Source organism: Bufo bufo, chromosome 3, assembly GCF_905171765.1.
Source record: "Bufo bufo chromosome 3, aBufBuf1.1, whole genome shotgun sequence".
In the NCBI taxonomy this organism is placed as follows: Eukaryota; Metazoa; Chordata; class Amphibia; order Anura; family Bufonidae; genus Bufo; species Bufo bufo.
This window is the reverse complement of record NC_053391.1, coordinates 126132059-126153558: the sequence shown is the minus strand read 5'-3', so window position 1 is coordinate 126153558 and position 21500 is coordinate 126132059. Positions and strand designations below refer to the sequence as shown.

Sequence of the window (21500 nt, the reverse complement as noted above, 5' to 3'; positions counted from 1 at the left end):
CAAATTATAATTTAGGGGGGACCAAGCCTAAGGACAACATATTTCAGATATTTATCATTACATAAAAATACAATTTCATAGAATCAGGAATACACCCGAGACAGAAACTTTTTGATTCTGCCAGAAAACTAAATCTTGATGACAGAATTTGTGAACCCAGTCTTAACTCTGAAATGTCTCTTTATCTGCATCCTTGATCAACAGACCTACCTCTGTTTATAGACTTAAATACTTAGAGGAAGAATAAATTGTCTTATTAGACATCGGATGCACTTAACCTGTAAGACTAGTCTATATGGAAAGTACCATTGCGTAAAAGCAACTCGCTCTAAAAACCAGATAAAATATTGTAACATCATGTATAACTACTACACAGAGTAAAAATTTACTGTAGATCCCCATTGCAGTTCATTCCAAAGAGCTTAATTTTTATAACATGATAAACAACTAACTCCGGATTAGGGCTGAAACGATTCATCGATGTAATCGATTCCAAAAAATCCTTGATGCGGTTTTCCAGCAGAGAGGATTAGTTTCAATCGCGAGACCATGGATCGTGAGTGAAATGAAGCCTTTCACACTCACTGCTCCGTGGCCTCCAGTCGGCACCGCGCTGCAGGGCCTGGCGTGCACACATTGTCAGCGCGCTGGATGACGCTGTGTGTGACATCAGGTACCTCCCGGTGCATGCTGGGAAGAAGACACGTTCGTATCCTGCGGACTCCATGTTGGCGCACTGCCAGGAAAGGTAAGTATAAGATAGCACTAGCAGGGGCCCGAATCTGGGGGGTGGGGGGTGTTGGGGCCTGCAGATTTAAAGGGGGCACCTGTGATTTAAAGTGATGGCGCTGGGGGACATGGATGGCAAATTGGCAATGGCATAGAGGGGCTGATGATGATGATGATATCTGATGATGGAACTGGGGGAGTGAGGGACATGACATGGAGGGGCTGATTATGATGATATCTGATGATGGAACTGGGGGAGTGAGGGACATGACATGGAGGGGCTGATGATGATGATATCTGATGATGGAACTGGGGGAGTGAGGGACATGACATGGAGGGGCTGATGATGATTATATCTGATGATGGAACTGGGGGAGTGAGGGACATGACATGGAGGGGCTGATGATGATGATATCTGATGATGGAACTGGGGGAGTGAGGGACATGACATGGAGGGGCTGATGATGATATCTGATGGCACTGGGGGAGTGAGGGAAATGGCATGGAGGGACTGATCTGATGGCACTGTGGGACATCACAATGGATAGCATGGCGGCACTGGGGGAGTGGGTTGGGGCTGGCAAAGTGGCAATGGATGGCATGGGGGTCTGGCTCTGATTGCAGCAAGGGACAATCTGATGGTGGTGGTAGCAGCCTGGGGGTCTGATCATGGTGGCACTGGCATGGGGGTCTGATTGCGTGTTTGCGGCATTGGGGGTTGATTTAAGGGCAAGGCTGACTGACTGGGGGGGGGGGGGGGGATATTGTGGCTGAGATGTGTGGTTGTGGTGAGGTCTGATTTGGGGGGGGGGGTTTGGGGTGTAGTTTGCTCTGATGATAAATATTTATTTTCAGAAATTTTTATTTTACCCCACCTTAAGGTGTGACTCTTACTGTTGCACAAAGCAAGAGGCCAGACCTAAAGTAGTATTACTTTACTTCAACTGCGAAATGGAGAAAGAGAGAAAATAGTGAGGCCGAGGGGCAAACAGAAGAGACAGGACAGAGAAAACGGCAGTGTCCAAAGTCTGGGATCATTTCAAGCTGAAAAAGAACGAAAGCTCTGTACAGAAAACTAAATCTTAAGTGCATCCGATGTCTAATAAGACAATTTATTCTTCCTCTAAGTATTTAAGTCTATAAACAGAGGTAGGTCTGTTGATCAAGGATGCAGATAAAGAGACATTTCAGAGTTAAGACTGGGTTCACAAATTCTGTCATCAAGATTTAGTTTTCTGGCAGAATCAAAAAGTTTCTGTCTCGGGTGTATTCCTGATTCTATAAAATTGTAAAACTAACTAGCCTACCATAATAGCACAACATCAATGCTTCAACATCTCACCAAAAAAACACCCAGTTTTCGCATTTAGTTCACCGAGCGGACCGGACCCAAGGTAAGTAAAGCAAACATTTTATATGATCTTAGTGACACAGACACAACACACAGGCTTTGCATTGTAAGAATAATTATTTATTTAACCTCTTTTTCAATACATCATGTTCAACTGAAGCAGCTGAGCTTACAGACAGCATTCTGAACATGATTGTCACAGACATGCGCCTGCTATACATGGTGGAGGATAAAGGTTTTCAGAGGATGATTTCCACTTTCAATCCAAGATACACTCTTCCTTCAAGGACCTACATCATGAAAATTTTGGAGAAAAAGTATGAAGAAATCAAGGGCAAGTTGAAGAACACTCTTAAGGAGACTGACAGCATTGCCCTTACAACTGATATTTGGACGAGCGTTGCTACAGAAGCTTGTCTGGTGGTGACGTGTCATTTTCTTGGGAAAGATTGGGAAATGGAGTCCTACAGCCTAACAACAATGCCCCTTGAAGAAAGGCACACAGCTGCAAATATTGCAGAGAAGCTTGAAGATGTTACTGGCGAAATTTGGCATTCCAGCAGAGAAAGTCAAAGCTGTTGTCCATGACAATGGTGCTAATGTTGTAGCAGCAGTGAAAATTTTAAAAGAAAAACATGGATGGGCATCGGTGCGATGTGCAGGCCACACCCGGAACTTGTTTGTGCAAAGCGCTCTGAAGAACCACCAAGCTATCTCTAAGTGTGTGGCTTGTGTAAGATGCCTTGTTGAGCATTTTAAGAAGAGTGAGTTGGCATGCACCAAGCTAAAGGAGAAGCAACAGCAGATGGGCACACCACAACACATGCTGGTGCATGATGTAAGTACGCGCTGGAATAGCACTTCTCACATGATATCAAGACTGATGGAACAAAGATGGCCAGTGACTGCTGCTCTCTCAGACCCAGAAGTGACTCCAAGAGGAAAACACCACAACCTTGATCAGAAGCCTGAACAGTGGAGCCTGATTGAGGAGCTCACCCAGGCCCTTGAGCCATTTGAAGGAGCTATGGTGTTTCTGAGTGGCCAGAAGTACGTTACACTCTCTGCACTTCCACAGTTAGTGCAGAACCTAAAGAAGTCCATACAGGGTTTAGATTTTGAGACTGCACCATTAAGGTCATACCAGGCTCATGTGGTAGAACAGATCACAACAAGAACGGTCTATGTTTCAACATGACTCTTCAAACACTGCCCTAATTGCCGCTGCTCTGGATCTCAGATTTAAGAAACTTAAAATTCTTGTCCTCTGATGTATCATTCAAGGTCCAAAGCACAGTACAGAGCATGGCACCTGTTGCCAAAAAGGTAATGACACGGCCCCGTGAACATGATGGAGCTTCTTCTAGAAGAGGACAAGAAGATAACCCTGCTGCAGCAAAGCATGCCAATGATCACGCAACGGCCACATCATTTCTCCAGAATATACTGGGATCATCAGAGTCCAGCTCCAGTGATGAAGAGGATAAGGAGCAGCAGTAAAGTCAATCTGTGCAGAAGGAGGTCTTGATGTACTTTGGATAACATCCTGTATCCAAGAAAAAGAATCCGTTGTCATGGTGGAAAACAAATAAAACACGCTATCCAGTAATAGCAAAGTAGGGTTGTTGTGGGTATCGAAATTTCGATACCCAAATCAATACTTTTGTCCCGGTATCTATACGATACCAGGATTTCCATTTTTTCGATACTGGGCTGCACAGTCTAGTATCTCTGAATATGAGGGCGCTGCTAACTGCCGCTGATCTGCTGCCAGTACCCGCCTCCTGTATTAAGAAGTAATTATCATTGGTGGCGCAGTGCGCCCCCCCCCCCCTCAACCCCCCACTTCATTAAAATCATTGGTGGCACAGTGCCCCCTCCCCCCACCCCCCCAGTATTAAAATCATTGGTGGCAGTGGCAGCTTCTGATCGGAGCCCTAGCAGTGTAAGCCTGGGGCTCCGATCGGTTACCATGGCAGCCAGGATGCTACTGAAGCCCTGGCTGCCATGGTAACATCCCTGATGCTGTATGCACAGAGCACAGAGCAGCAGGGACAGTGTGAAGTCCTATTCACCCTGATATAGCTCTATCAGGGTGAATAGGACAAGGGATGAAAAAAATCCCAGGTTCTAGCCCCTAAGGGGGGAAATGGTTATTAAATAAAAAGTGTAAAAATAAAATAAAATAAAATGTAAAAAAAAAAAAAAACACCAAAATAACAATAAATAAACATATTAAATATCGCTGCGTCAGAAAAGTCCAAACTATTAAAATATAAAAAAAATCTATGCGGTGAACGCCAGAACAGAAAAAAATTATAAAAACTGCACGATTCACCATTTTTTAAAATGCGGAATGCACATGGCTTTTTTTGGTTTATTTTTTCACGTGGTATCGAGTATCGCAATACTTTTTTATGGTATCAAAACCGAATCAAAAATTTGGTATCGCAACAACTCTATAGCAAAGCTCGAAAAGTCCTTTGTGTATTCCAGCAACATCCACACTATCAGAGCATCTGTTTTCTGCAGCAGGAAACATAGCATCAAAGTGCAGGGCCAGCCTCAGTTCTGAGCACATGGATATGCTCACTTTTCTTCATTGCAAACGCCAAATGATCCTTTAGGCCACAAATCAGCAACCTTTGGCACCCCAGCTGCTGTGAAACTACCACTCCCTGCATGCAACATGCTCTGTTCTTCTAACTCCTATAGAAGCGACTGAAGCATTCTGGGAGTTGTAGTTCCTGGACAGCTAGAGTGCCGGAGGTTGCTGATCACTGCTTTAGGGTAAGCTGGTTCATGCAAGCTTAGGCTACTTTCACACCTGCGTTAGGTGCGGATCCGTCTGGTATTTGCACAGACGGATCCGCACCTATAATGCAAATGCTTAGATCCGTTCAGAACTGATCCGTTTGCATTACCATGAACAAAAAATGCAAACGGATCCGTTTTGACTTTACATTGAAAGTCAATGGGGGACGGATCCGTTTGAAAATTGAGCCATATTGTGTCAACTTCAAAAGGATCCGTCCCCATTGACTTACATTGTAAGTCTGGACGGATCCGTTTGCCTCCGCACTGCCAGGCGGACACCGGAATGCTGCAAGCTGCGTTCAGGGGTCCGCCTGCTGAGCGGAGCGGAGGCTGAACGCTGCCAGACTGATGCATTCTGAGCGGATCCGCATCCACTCAGAATGCATTGGGGCAGTACGGATGCGTTCGGGGCCGCTTGTGAGAGCCTTCAAACGGAACTCACAAGCGGAGCCCTGAACGCTAGTGTGAAAGTAGCCTTACATGCACTTTACCAAATGTACCTTATTCAGGAGATAGCTTTATCCAAACTGGTGTAAAGGTCAACTGGTTTAGCAACCAATCAGATTCTACCTTTCATTATTCAGAGCTCCTTTGGAAAATGAAAGGTGGAATCCGATTGGTTGCTATTGGGGAACTAAGCCAGTTTTCCTTTACACCACTTTTGATAAATCTATTTCCCCCATAGTTTTTGCCATCTAAAAATGCCATACAGCCTTAGAAGAAAACAGTACAGATGTGTGCAAGACAGTCAGAACTAAAGTTGCCTGAAAGTCTTGAAAGTTGCCTGAAAGTTGAACAACATAAAGGGTAAGGCAATGTTTATGTCTTACTACTTTGTTTACATTTTTTTATTAGAATTTTGCTTTCAAAAGAAATTTGATCATCTTATTTAGGTTTCTTTAACAGCTTAGGCCAGATTCACATTGCAGCGACGACTGGGCGGAGTCCGGACACAAAATGCTATTTCAGGCTACTTTCACACTAGCGTTCGGGGCTCCGCTTGTGAGCTCCGTTTGAAGGCTCTCACAAGCGGCCCCGAACGCATCCGTACTGCCCCAATGCATTCTGAGTGGAGGCGGATCCGCTCAGAATGCATCAGTCTGGCAGCGTACAGCCTCCGCTCAGCAGGCGGACACCTGGCCGTCCGGAGGCAAACGGATCCGTCCAGACTTACAATGTAAGTCAATGAGGACGGATACGTTTGAAGTTGACACAGTATGGCTAAATTTTCAAACTGATCCGTCCCCCATTGACTTTCAATGTAAAGTCTGGACGGATCCGTCTGAACAACTTTCCCACTTAGAATTTTTTCTAAACTATAACGCAGACGTCTGCATTATAGGAGTGGATCTGTCTGTGCAGACACCAGACGGATCCGCTCTGAACGCAAGTGTGAAAGTAGCCTCACTGTGCAGCATTTTTTGTCCGGATCCCCATTACAGTCAATGGGCATCCATCTATGACAGATGCAGCCAGTTCCTCTACCAGAACAGACTGCTGGAGTTCACAACATAGCCTTAGATACACATTCTGGCAGAAGAACAGCCCGCTGGAGTATACCGTCTTGGGTATAGCCGGATACAACCAGATATATGCTCTCATTGACAATAATGTGGTCCAAGGCCATCTGGCCGTGTTCCGGCATACATGCTGGGTATCATCCAAAGCTTTTTTTTTTGGGTCCGGCCAAAACCCAGCTTGAATGCTGTAACAAGGCCGGACCCCATTACAGCAGCCGGCACTATCCAGCTATACCCGATATGGTACATTCTGGCTGGCTGTTCTTCTGACAAAATGTATATTGCAGCTGTGAAAGCAGCCTTATGTGTCTGCAATTATTTGCTATACCACTGTAATAAATAAAAAATATTGTTTTTATAAAGCAAGTTATTTTAAAGAAGATTTATTTTATTAGAATACTCGATTAATCGTAAAAATTATTGATAGAATACTCGATTACTAAAATAATCGTTTACAGCAGCCCTAGTCCAGAATGTCTACAAGGTATATGTAAGAAACCGAGCCAATCTGACAGCATGGCACACGGCAAGCATGGACATCAACAATGAGGTAACCAAACGGTACCATTAACTTCATACTGGTGCAGGACAAGCTTGGGATCCTGCACCAGGAGGTGTTGGTATGAACTCAAGGGAGAAGAAAGGAGAAAGAACCCTCCTGGCTAAACCAGGCCAACCGAGAACCCACCTGCCCGCATAGCTTCAAGGTCAGAGGCAGTCTTAAGAGTTTCACAAGATCTCTATATGGCACTAGCCAGGAGACACAGGGACTGAGGAGGGGCAAAAGGTTACAGGACCTGTGCAGCGTACATAGCCGCAGCTTATATGTGTGAGCACGGCTGTAAGTGTGAATGTGGACAGAGGAATGCACAGTCTGTATTGCCGTTTTGTAGCTCCCTGGTTGGCGTGTAGTGAGGAGAGTCTCCTTCTTGGAGGCGACAGAGGTGCCCTTGAGGTTATAGGTATTAGGTGCAATGAAGGCAGGGTCCCTAATGTTTGTGACATAAGCACCCTTAGGTGCAAATAGATAGAATAACATAGAGAAGAGTTTAGTTGGGCATAAGTTGACATTTACTGAAAATCACTTGTCTTGAGGTAGATATACCAATTTATTGCCATAGAAGGGATAGCTATAATCCATACAAGACGAATTCCCAACCAGGATGGTGCTGCCTCCCATTATAACAGGTCTGGGTAGGATCTTTACTGAATTTCAGTGCTCTGGTCACACTAATGTTCCTTTAACTTCAGGCTGACCCATACTATCTCCAGGTGTAGAGTATACTATACCCTATAAATCACATGGCCGGTACACAATATGTCTTGCACTCCTTGAATTACATACAATTTCCATTAATATTGTCCATGGAGAAATGTGGCTCCAAATACAGCTTTGCGCTAAACTGTAGATGGTGTATAGGCACTGTAGGCTACTCCACTCCCCAAATGATAGTAGAGAGCAAAGATTGAACTACCACTCATCTCCACTAGGCTTTCCATAATCTTTCTGTTACACTGGGTCCTTACCTGAGGTCTTCACCTTAGGACCCCTTTAGCTTTAACTTAACTTCCTGCCTCCTACCTTTCCTGGCGGCAGCCGGCCACAGAGGCCATGAGGCGGCACGCCAGGCACAGAGGCCATGAGGCGGCACGCCAGGCACAGTATAAATTTTCCCTAGATAAAGGAATCAAGTCAGACATAACTAGGCCAGGTTGCTGGACCTGAAAGATTTAAGTCTGCGACCTTGTCAATTGAATGCAGCCTGAAAATTTTAAATCCACATTCAGTCCTCATTAAAGAAACTACTACTAAGATGCTACTACTGCCTGAGTTCCCAATAAGATCCACACGCAGATTCTCAATTAAAATAATTAGACAATCTAGCTGGTTAAAAACATGCATGGTTTACTTACCTGACAAATAGCAGCTTCTGCCAACACTTGCATACGGAGCATTGGTGAGGAGAAAAGAAAAGGCCCCATTCCAGCTGTTGACTGTTTCAGGCGCACTGAGGAGCGAGCCTGCTGAACTCCATTAAAGAAAAGCAGATCTAAGCTCCATGAACCCACAGACGTCCATCGTGAGGTAATCACCAGCTGCATTACCCACTTTATCAGGGTTAGGAGCAAGCCAGGGGACCTCCACATAAGAGGTACTGGAACGGACACTTATAGGGTAAGAAGGATGAGGATGAACCCATCGATCGAACCCAGGCCATCAGAGAACCCAGCTATAGGCTCGGACTCCGCCAGGTGGGTTCCGGGCTGCTAAGAGACCTCTACCCCGGCTATTCGAGACCTGGAAGGAGAGGCCGGACACCCCCCGATCCAAGTACCAGCCTTAGGCTCTAAAAGTTCTCGTAGAATCTCTTCAACCCTAGAGCAGGGAACCTCAATCCCCTGTAGGGACAGGAAGAACACTGGTGGGTGGAAGTGGGAGGGACCTTTTAACCTCTCCGTTTTCTGTCCCAAGAAGGTCAAAGGGGAACAACCTCCTGTTGTGCGGTCATGAGGGACCTCCTGTTGTGCTGTCATGAGGGATCAGCTGGAAAATTTAGCTATGAGCAGGGAATGGAATGCAAAAAATGCTGAGCCAGTGATAGGCAGCAGCAGTCATGTGACTGAGGTAAATACGGCATATAATTGCTGAAGGAAGTAAGCAGAGATCGGCAGGAACCATTGAAGAGGAAGGGGACTGAAGAGGTGTATATAGAGTTTACTTTATTTCATCTCACTCCTTGCTCTTCTCTAACTTTCTGTAAGTCTCAGAAAACCCCAGAAAAAGGGCTGCCCGTTTTTTTTTCCACCCTCTTATCATATATATCACAGTTGCGATGGCCCAAGATTGTGACTTTCTTAACCCAAGTGCAAAAAAAGAGCAATGTGCCACAAAAAAATGCACAAGGATGCCGTCTATCGCAAGCCCTCTCTATAAGAGAAGGGCCCCCATAAATCAATCTGCAACCCTCCAAACCAGAAGGCCCTGGAAACGTGGCCACCACAAAGGCAGAGCCTGTTTGTGATCCAGCTTCCACCTGGGCTGCCACCCAAAAAGAGGTTGTTTGGCTCCCTCAGAAAAGGGAGCCAATGGGTTGCAGGGGTTGAGAAACCTGTTGGCCACAAACTCTCTAGACCATTTTGCACCCACGGTCATATCCCTGAAAACCCTTTTTTTATGTCTGTGGGCGCAAAATGGTCAAAAACGTAATGGTCCTAAACCTTTCAGAAGTCCCAGTCAAAAAAAAATGGTCATGACCTTACTTGAAGAATAGGCTGACCATTCATATGTTTGTTTTAAAAGAAAGATCGTGGGACAGGGATGATAACCCCTTTTAAAATGCTCTCCTAGGGCATTTTTAAATGATTAGAGGTCGAAGTTCATGGATTTGGACCCCCTGCTCTAAAGAACCGGGTTGATTAATCAATGTACAGCACATGGATTTTCACTGGACAATGTGTAATGATGCACGGGCACTAAATGAAAAGAATATTTAGAGGGCTGCGAGACTGCTAGTTGTGTCCCAGGTGTGTGTTGGTTTTAGTTGTTTGATATGTTTTGAGGCATACCTGCTTATGGATGTCCCGCAGTACAGTGAAGTTACTGAAAAACATTCCGAGAGCATCGCCAAGATGTTGCTGGACCATTTCTCTTCCTATTCTAAGACAGATGAGCGAGATGAGACTGCTACATTTTACACAAAGAGCAACCCGGGCTTGGGGACCACTGGGAAATCTGTAAGAGAAAAAACACTTTAAAAAGTCAAGTGTGAGCAAGCTAACCCAATGCCACAGTTAGAAAGGTCATAAGACATTCCCATCCATTTCAAAAAGTTAGTGAATCGCTACAAATGGAAAACGGGCACGGGGGGGGGGGGGGAGAGAGAAGGGAATCATAGGGGGAGTCACACAAATATGCTTTGTGACATAGGAATAGTAAAAAGGCAATCTGGGCGATAGCCAGGTAAAAAGCGTAAATCACACCATAAAAAATCTCGACAAATACATTGGAACACAGCAAATGACATGTCATTATGACAGCTGCTTATTACATATCTTTCTGTAACAAAATTGCAGGATGGCGCATGAAGTGGAATGTCGCCAGGGAAATAAAGCTGCTAAAGTGCTATCCACGCTGCTATAGCTTTCCAAATGGTTATTCTCCTGTGTAACCGCCTAAAATAACCCTCGATATCTGCAAAACCCCATTCTGACAAAAATCAATAAAAAGTATAGATAGAAGAGTAAGAGCTCTAGAAATCACTGTATGCCATGTTCCTATGTACACTCCACATTACAATTATTACAGTGTTGACACTGCAAATACAGCACATAATGTTCCTGAATGAAACAAATTTGACATTGAGGATGAAAGAAACATGACTGTGTACTCATGATCTATGAGGAGGAAATTCAAAAGGTAATTGTGGCGTAGTCGCCAGTGATCAAAGCTTTATTCTCTACCAACAGTTTTTCCAGACTGTTACAGTATTAAAGCATTGCTTATACAAGAAATGGCCCAAACACATAAAGAACATCAAGAAGCGCACAACGTCTTTGGGCATCATCTACACATCAACAGCCAGAAACACTGATTAGTCAAGATTAAAACCACAAGTCTGATCTTATGGAGGTGTGTGGTCCATGGCATGGACTTGTTTTTCCGGCACATCTCGTTATGGTTTGATTGGATTCAGACCTAGGAAATTTGGAGGTCAAGCATGGCAGGAAAATATGATGCATCAGACCAGGACAACATGGGGATGGAGAAGGGGAAGCATGGCTCTGACAGGTCTGGGGCCGACACCTTACAATAGCTGGTATTAAAGGGGTTTTCCAAGATTTTGCTGTATAAAGTAAAGAAGGTATTTTTTTTATGTCATACAGCCAAATCATGGAAAAACCCTTAAAGCCCTTGACAGTTTTGCCCAAGCTTTGAAAAAAAGAACTAGGAGGAAGACCTGCTTTAACCCTTCATATCTCAGGCTTGGTAACAGCTAGATATGGGACTGGTCTTGTTTGAAAGCCGACAGCCTAGGCGTTAAAACAAGACTAGAATGACAGCATGATCTCCTTTACCATGGGAGATAGAGCTGTTAGCAGCTGAATATGAAAGCAAAGCACAAGTATCTCTCTTGGAAATGCAGGTATCAGACAGTGTAATAGTGTAATGCATTGTCCAGCCAGGGCAGCTTTATATCCAACAGTGTGGATGTCTGACTGTACATACTGGGTGTTGTAGCACGATTGCAGCTGTAACAGCTGACATCGGAGTCAATTCAACAGCGACCGCAGCATCTAGTCTGTTGGAGAGATAAAGGCTACCTTTGCCACCATCGGCCATAGCAGGGCCTAACATGACTATTCGACTGTGCAGCAGACACACTCATACACAAAAACAAGTAGTAAAAAACACAAAACTATACATACACTGAACAAAAATATAAATGCAACACTTTAGATTTTGCTCCCATTTTGCATGAGCTGAAGTCCAAGATCTGAAACATTTTCTACATACACAAAAGACGCATTACTCAAATATTGTTCACAAATCTGTCTAAATCTGTGTTATTGAGCACTTCTCCTTTGCCGAGATAATCCATCCCACCTCGCAGGTGTGGCATATCAAGGTGCTGATTAGACAGCATGAATATTGCACAGGTGTGCCTTAGACTGCCCACAATAAAAGCCAACTCTGAAATGTGCAGTTTGATCACAGCATAATGCCACAGATGTCACAACATTTGAGGGAGTGTGCAATTGGCATGCTGACTGCAGGAATGTCTACCAGATCTGTTGCCCGTGCAATGAATGTTCATTTCTCTACCATAAGCAGTCTTCAAAGGCGTTTCAAAGAATTTGGCAGTACATCCAACCGGCCTCACAACTGCAGACCACGTCTAACCACACCAGCCCAGAACCTCCACATCCAGCAAGTTCACCTCCATGATCGTCTGACACCAGCCACCCGGACAGCTGCAGCAACAATCGGCTTGCATAACCAAAGAATTTCTGCACAAACTGTCACAGGTAAGCTCATCTGCATGCTCGTCGTCCTCATCAAGGTCTGGACCTGACTGCAGTTCGTCATCATAACTGACTTGAGTGGGCAAATGCTCACATTCGATGGCGTCTGGCACGTTGGAGAGGCGTTCTGTTCACGGATGAGTCCCGGTTTTCACTGATCAGGGCAGATGGCAGACAGTGTGTGTGGCGTTGTGTGGGTGAGTGGTTTGCTGACGTCAACGTTGTGGATCGAGTAGCCCATAGTGGCGGTGGGGTTATGGTATGGGCAACGAACACAGGTGCATTTTATTGTTGGCATTTTGAATGCACAGAGATACCGTGACGAGATCCTGAGGCCCATTGTTGTGCCATTCATCCACGACCATAACCTCATGTTGCAGCATGATAACGAACGGCCCCTTATTGCAAGGATCTGTACAGAATTCCTGGAAGCTGAAAACATCCCAGTTCTTGCATGGCCAGCATACTCACCGGACATGTCGCCCATTGAGCATGTTTGGGATGCTCTGGATCGGCGTATATGACAGCGTGTTCCAGTTCCTGCCAATATTCTGCAACTTCGCACAGCTATTAAAGAGGAGTGGACCAACATTCCACAGGCCACAATCAGCAACCTGATCAACTCTATGCGACAGAGATGTGTTGCACTGCGTGAGGCAAATGGTGGCCACACCAGATACTGACTGGTTTTCTGCACCCCACCCCCCCACAAAGTAAGGCAAAACTGTGCACATTTCCGAGTGGCCTTTTATTGTGGGCAGTCTAAGGCACACCTGTGCAATATTCATGCTGTATAATCAGCACCTTGATATGCCACACCTGTGAGGTGGGATGGATTATCTCGGCAAAGGAGGAGAAGTGCTCACTAACACAGATTTAGACAGATTTGTGAACAATATTTGAGAGTAATGGGTCTTTTGTGTAGGTAGAAAATGTTTCAGACCTATGAGTTCAGCTCATGAAAAATGGGAACAAAACCGAAAGTGTTGCGTTTATATTTTTGTTCAGTGTATTTGGTATCATCATCATCATAATACTGGCCCATAGAATAACAGTAAAACACTATTTACGCTGCACAGCGAACATCGTAAATTTGAAGTGCAAAAAACAATGGCAGAACTGCTTTTTCTCCATTACTGCCTCAAAAAGGGTAATAAAATGTAATAAGTTAGTAGGAGTAGACAATAAAGGGTTAGGTGGCTGTTTTTTTATTGGCTATAATGTTTTTATTTTTCTGTGGATGTAGCCATATGGGGGCTTGTGCTTTGTAGTTTTTAGTGGCACCATTTTGGGATACATATAAGGCTGAGTTCACACTTCAGTTATTTGATCAGGTATTTCCATCAGTTATTGTTAGACAAAACCAGGTGTGGGTCAAAAACACAGAACAGGTGCAGATCTTTCCATTACACCTGATCTCTGAATAGGCTTCACTACTGGTTTTGGCTCTCAATAACTGATAGAAATAACTGACCAAATAACTGAACTGTGAACTCAGCCTTATATGTATTCCAAAATGGTGCCATTAAAAACTACAAAGCACACACCCTCATATGGCTACCTCAAAAGAAAAAGAAAAACATTATAGCCAATAAAACCAAGCCACCTAGCCCTTTATTGTGTACTCCTCCTTGGTTGAAAATACTCCACAAAAATGCTTCGAGGAGTATCTTTACTCTTCTGGAAAAATGTAGTATGACCTCTGGGCCCATCCACCCAACAGAGGCCAGGTGTCCTTGTAGCCTCCATCGATGTGATATACTCCCAATGTACACCATTAGCACGATGTGTCTACTCTTTGCAGCTCTCCAACGACCACTATGCAAAGCTACGCTCATTATTGTTGGAAGCTCATCAGTCAGACCCCCACCGATCACACACTTATTCTGTAGACAGCTGATAAGTTGTTATTTTGGGGCAATCATTTTAATACAGAAGATCTAAAGCAGCCTAGCAGGAAACACAGAGATGATAAATAGCAGGTAAGCACCACTCATGGGGTAGTTAATTAAACATTATTCTTTAGACCTCAACTAGAATCCATTTAAAGGGCCATTAATTCATCAAAGTGTTTGAACAAGTATCTGTACGAGAGGTACTACACCACTTTACTCATTATACCGAGCCGAATGTGAGCATGAAAGGGGAGCAGCATCTCCATTAATGATAATAAGGCACTGCTCATCTAGTAAACAGCATTCGCCATATTAAGCAGTTTACAAGCTCCTACTCTACCAAATACAGAGATTACATGGAATTGTTCCGAACATTTATAATACAGAGAATACCAAGAAATGCACATTGAATGTTGACCACATGGAACAACCAGTGGTCACTTGTAAGTAGGCATGGCTTTTGGACGAACCCTTCAATGTTTTCACTACAGCAATGTTAGGCATACAAGTGCTAACGTTTTAGCTACTGCAAGCTCAAGAGTTCTGTGTAATCTATAATACGGTCATGAGAAAAACAAAGTACACACTCTGAGTGGACCCAGCATGCATGTGGGACCTGCACTCCCTGAATTTTATGGTGGCCGTTATGGCACATAACAGGTAGCATTTAGTGTTAGGTTTCCGTCTGACAGAGATCGCCTTGACGTGTGGCAGACCGGCCCAAATAATTCTGTACAAAATGTATTTGCCAATTTAACAAAATAAAGCGCAGCACTAGCACCAGAATATTTTCTATTACTATGGCATTATTGTACTTTATTAGTTTTGCAGAGTGCTGTTGCATTGGGTTTTTGTTTTCTAATAGGACGGCTGCCATTTTATTTCCCCTGATGATTGCTTCCAAAACAAAATAAGCCATTATAACTAATGAAAGGTATTCGGGAATATATTTATAATAAAGTAATATTTAAGTATTTTCATTTTCCAAATTCCCGGAGAACCCCTTTAAGGTCATTTCATAGAATTTCAATTGGGTTGAGGTCTGGACTCTGACTGGGCCATTGTAACACCTTGATTATTTTCCTTTTCCGCCTTTCTGTTGCAGATTTACTGGTCTGCTTCAGATCATTGTCCTGTTACATGACACCGTTTTGGACAAGCTTTAGCAGCTGGTCAGATGGCCTCACATTTGACTCTTGAATACATTGATATACAGAGGAGTTCATGGTCAACTCAATGATTTCCATGTACCCAGGTCCTGTGGCTGCAAAACAAGCCCAAATCATCACCCCTCCACCACCACGCCTGACAGAGTATGAGCTGTTTGTGCAGATATCCTATGATTGGTTTTCACTAAACATGGCTCTGTGCATGATGACCAAACATCTCCACTTTGGTCTCATTTGTCTAAAAATCATAGTTCCAGATATATTATGGTTTGTTCAGATGCAACTTTACAAACTGAGCTGTCATGTTCTTCTTAGAAATGAAATGTTTTCTCCTGGCAACCCTTAAAACAAGCTATACTCGTTGAGTCTTTTTCTAATTGTACTGTCATAAACTTGAGCTATCTGAGGCCTGTAGGGCCTGTAGCGTCTAAGATGTCGCTCTTGGGTTCTTTGCAATTTGCTGGAACATCCACTCCTGGGAAGATTGTCAACAGTGTTGAATGTTTTCCACTTGTGAATAATCTTTCCCACTGTGGAATGAGGGACTTCAAATTGTTTTCGAAATGGCCTTATAAAGCCTCATTCACACGTCAGTGTTTTGTTCAGTAATTTCAGTCAGTGATTGTGAGCCAAAACCAGGCGCGGCTCTAAACACAGAACAGGTGTAGATCTTTCCCTTATACCTTATGTCTGTGGAGGCTCCGATCACTGACGAAAACACTGGTAACGTGTGAATGAGGCTTAACCCTTTCCAGACTGATGGGCAGCAACAATGGCTACTCTAAGATTATTACTGATGTCTTTTCTTTTTGGCCTTGTGCCATAACACAACCGAATACTCCAGACCATCAAACTGCCAAATCTTCTGCTTTTATAGAGGTGGTCAAATTTTCTGATGCTCAATTAAGGGCATTTGATTTGCAGCACCTGGATGCCACGTACCTTCTTAATTCCTATGCAAGCTGTAAAAAAAAAAGTACTTCATTTTTCACCCACAGTTTCTGCAATTTGGCCTAATTTATGCTAAATCATGACACAGTGAAATATGCCATGTATTGTTGTTCATCTGAGGTTTTAGTGACCTTCTAAGTCATGTCATGTCCTGATATATAAACCCATAGAATTCACACTACACACCATAGTGCACACTTTGTTTTTCTCATGACCGTATAACTACAGTATATTTATGTACTTCCTCAATTCAACAAGGAAAATCAGAGTGCGGTCACCGCAGCATTTTATTTCAATTCATCGTTCAGTCAATCACTAAAGCTCGGAAAAGCTTCTTTGTGGTATACACTTGTATATATTCAGTACACAGGTCCATAGATTCCTTCAGCCTTGGACGTAAACTTGTGAACAGAGCCAGGTCTCTACAAAGAGACTGATATTGCTATACAAAATGGGACCACACAAAGACTAGTACCAGACAAAAAGCTCTGCCAAAGTAACAGCTTCACCATAAATTACAATGACGGCATCATCAAGCTGTGGGGATGGTTCTCTACAGAAGGCCCTGGCAGTAGAACACAAATCAGTGAAATTCTGAAGGAAAACCTTCTACCGTCTGCAATAGAACTTCAACTAAGACCATTTATTTTCCAGCAGGACAACAAGCTCCGACAGTAAGTATAAACTACACAGATTCTTTACCATCAACAATGATAATGTTGTCCTGGAGCGACAAAGCGTTTAAATCTTAATCCTATCACGAATGTGTGAAAGACACCAACTTGAGTAATCCTAGTACAGAACATAGTGCTTCGACAGATTTTGTGGTCTTTCTAAAGGTCTTCCATTAGAACATAGAATGTACGTGACACATGCTTTCTCTATTTTTGCTTTTAATGCGCCAATGATGCGACATTACTGATAAAACACATGTCAATGAGAGATATATACATTACCCAACAGTGGTGGAGGTTAGAAAACTCAACACTGGTAGCAGAACATCTTGGTTAATTTTGGGTAAAATATCCATGAGGGTGGTATCCGAAAGGTATATGATGATCTTCTGAGTAAGGGTGACAGCAGCAAGGAGTCCAGCTTCTTTGCGGCTGTTCAGCCTGCACCCACTGCTGGGGGCAACCTGAATGTGTAGAATTAAAATACAGTAAAATAAACAATTGATTTGGATGTTTTCATGTTTAAAAGGCAGGAGGTTTTTAAAAGTCATTAAATTAATATTAATGAGGTGACAGTGAAGTCCGGACCTCCCGCTATAACTGCAGTCTGGCTTGCACACAGACGTTTCCTTTTTCCGTTTCGTTTTTGCGGACTCCGTTTGCGGTCCGTATGCGGAACCATTCACTTCAATGGGTCCGCAAAAACAACAGAAGGTACTCCGTATGCCTTCCGTTTCCATATTTCCGTTTTAAAGATAGAACATGTCCTGTTATTGCCCGCAAATCACGTTCCGTGGCTCCATTCAAGCGAAACCATCTATTGAAAATGTTATGCCCAGCCCAATTTTTTTTGATGTACTTACTGTTTAAACATTATTGTATGCTTCCATTTCCGTTCCGCAAAAAAACAGATCACAAACAGAATGGCAAAATGGAACGGAAACACTACTAAAACAAGAAAAGGAAAAACTGAACAGTTAAAAAACGGACTGCAAAATACTGAAAAAGCCATACGGTCGTGTGCAAGAGGTGTAGTCCAGACCGCCTCATATAACTGCAGTCTGGCTGTGTAGTCCAGACCGCCTCATATAACTGCAGTCTGGCTGTGTAGTCCAGACCGCCTCATATAACTGCAGTCTGGCTGTGTAGTCCAGACCGCCTCATATAACTGCAGTCTGGCTGTGTAGTCCAGACCGCCTCATATAACTGCAGTCTGGCTGTGTAGTCCAGACCGCCTCATATAACTGCAGTCTGGCTGTGTAGTCCAGACCGCCTCATATAACTGCAGTCTGGCTGTGTAGTCCAGACCGCCTCATATAACTGCAGTCTGGCTGTGTAGTCCAGACCGCCTCATATAACTGCAGTCTGGCTGTGTAGTCCAGACCGCCTCATATAACTGCAGTCTGGCTGTGTAGTCCAGACCGCCTCATATAACTGCAGTCTGGCTGTGTAGTCCAGACCGCCTCATATAACTGCAGTCTGGCTGTGTAGTCCAGACCGCCTCATATAACTGCAGTCTGGCTGTGTAGTCCAGACCGCCTCATATAACTGCAGTCTGGCTGTGTAGTCCAGACCGCCTCATATAACTGCAGTCTGGCTGTGTAGTCCAGACCGCCTCATATAACTGCAGTCTGGCTGTGTAGTCCAGACCGCCTCATATAACTGCAGTCTGGCTGTGTAGTCCAGACCGCCTCATATAACTGCAGTCTGGCTGTGTAGTCCAGACCGCCTCATATAACTGCAGTCTGGCTGTGTAGTCCAGACCGCCTCATATAACTGCAGTCTGGCTGTGTAGTCCAGACCGCCTCATATAACTGCAGTCTGGCTGTGTAGTCCAGACCGCCTCATATAACTGCAGTCTGGCTGTGTAGTCCAGACCGCCTCATATAACTGCAGTCTGGCTGTGTAGTCCAGACCGCCTCATATAACTGCAGTCTGGCTGTGTAGTCCAGACCGCCTCATATAACTGCAGTCTGGCTGTGTAGTCCAGACCGCCTCATATAACTGCAGTCTGGCTGTGTAGTCCAGACCGCCTCATATAACTGCAGTCTGGCTGTGTAGTCCAGACCGCCTCATATAACTGCAGTCTGGCTGTGTAGTCCAGACCGCCTCATATAACTGCAGTCTGGCTGTGTAGTCCAGACCGCCTCATATAACTGCAGTCTGGCTGTGTAGTCCAGACCGCCTCATATAACTGCAGTCTGGCTGTGTAGTCCAGACCGCCTCATATAACTGCAGTCTGGCTGTGTAGTCCAGACCGCCTCATATAACTGCAGTCTGGCTGTGTAGTCCAGACCGCCTCATATAACTGCAGTCTGGCTGTGTAGTCCAGACCGCCTCATATAACTGCAGTCTGGCTGTGTAGTCCAGACCGCCTCATATAACTGCAGTCTGGCTGTGTAGTCCAGACCGCCTCATATAACTGCAGTCTGGCTGTGTAGTCCAGACCGCCTCATATAACTGCAGTCTGGCTGTGTAGTCCAGACCGCCTCATATAACTGCAGTCTGGCTGTGTAGTCCAGACCGCCTCATATAACTGCAGTCTGGCTGTGTAGTCCAGACCGCCTCATATAACTGCAGTCTGGCTGTGTAGTCCAGACCGCCTCATATAACTGCAGTCTGGCTGTGTAGTCCAGACCGCCTCATATAACTGCAGTCTGGCTGTGTAGTCCAGACCGCCTCATATAACTGCAGTCTGGCTGTGTAGTCTAGACCGCCTCATATAACTGCAGTCTGGCTGTGTAGTCCAGACCGCCTCATATAACTGTACACAATGGGAAAAGTTTTGTGTACTAAAATAGTACACCAATTGATACCTTCTGGCGCAAAGACACGACCTCAGTAGATAAATAAAGGGTCCCCACAGACTTGAAAAAGGAGTGTACTGACTCCGAAACGCGTTGTCACTCATCAATAAAGACCCTTTATTTATCTACTGAGGTCATGTCTTTGCGCCAGAAGGTATCAATTGATGTACTATTTTAGTACACAAAACTTTTCCCATTGTGTTCCATATCATTCCTCTGGAGAATTGGCCACTCCACCTACGAGGACTGAGAAGATACCGGCTGCACCGACCCCCTGTCCTCACGAGTGTTGTGCCTACGTAAGCACAACACTATAAGGTGAGCACAACCATTGAAGTCCTATTTTTATACATTTTTTATTGAACTTATTACCCTATGAGCGCCTTCCTATCTTTTTTCGCCATAATCGCTCATATAACTGTAGTCTGGCTGTGTAGTCTAGACTGCCTCATATAACTGCAGTCTGGCAGTCATCGCATTATACACTGCTCCTATCCAGGTATTAAGGCCAATGCTACAGTGCAGATACGAGGACTAGAGCTGCTGCACATGTGTGTCTATCTGAGCTCCCAAAGGTCCCGGCCACTAGAGAAGCGGGCACTTTTTCCTATAGAGTGCAAGCACGACCACCGCTTCTGTATTGTAGGGTGGTCATAAGCTCTGGATACGAGGAGTGTATAAAGTGATGGAAAAATGAATCCAGCCAGCAAAGGAGGCAATATAGATAATCACAATACATTAGTAAATGCCTTGTATTAAATTTCTCTACATCTGGGATGCTCAACCTGCAGCCCTCCAAGCCGTTGCAAAACTACAACTCCCAGTATGCCCTAATAGCTGTAGGCTGCCCAGGCATGCTGGGAGTTGTAGTTTTGCAACAGCTGGAGGGCAGGAGGTTGGGCACCCCTGCTGCACATGATAAATACCATTTGATGAAGTGAGACAACCTCTTAAAGGCTCTCTTTGACAAATTGTTAATATCCAGCTTATGTGGAGAAGGAGTGGGGATTAGTTATATGTTCAGATCCTCTTCCTTATACACGCTCCTAGAGTTATAGCCTGATAAATACAAGCTAAGATGTGGGGCAATATATACCAATAATGTTTTTTTTTTGCATTTACAAGACACAATGGTCAACATGACTTTTTTTTCACCCCTGCATAACGGAAACCAGACGGATCCATTATGCTTGCCCATAGACTTGTATTAGGACGGAGCAAAACGGAACGCCTCTTAAAGGCTTCCGTTTTGCATTCCGTCTGGCCATTCCATTAGATTCCGTCATAAACAGAACCTATAACGGAATGGCGTATCGCTAGTGAGAACCTACCCCAACACAGACTCCTTCTATAAGTGGATGGTTCTGGACAGGGCCGGCATTCCTGGGGCAGGGCTTATGTGCCTCGATATCTCTCGGCTTTACTTGAGCGCTTCCACTGCTTATGAGGCAGTGAGCTTGTATAATAACATTATATTAGTGAGCCTTTTGCATGGTAAAACTCTGTAACATACTACTTTGTGTAACCGGAATACCCCTTTAAGTTTTAGAAATTTCTGCAACA

At 44.3% G+C, this 21500-nt stretch overlaps 1 protein-coding gene across 1 annotated transcript in view; it reads right to left on the bottom strand.

Annotated features, from left to right (window-relative positions):
• WDR81 (WD repeat domain 81) overlaps positions 1 to 21500 on the bottom strand; it is an 81170-nt gene that overhangs the window by 37914 nt on the left and 21756 nt on the right. Inside the window, exons 5-6 of the mRNA XM_040423556.1 lie at positions 17413 to 17594; positions 9985 to 10150 (exon numbers count right to left, since the gene is read on the bottom strand). Coding sequence (XP_040279490.1) covers positions 9985 to 10150; positions 17413 to 17594 — 348 coding nt within the window. The remainder of the gene's footprint in view (positions 1 to 9984; positions 10151 to 17412; positions 17595 to 21500) is intronic.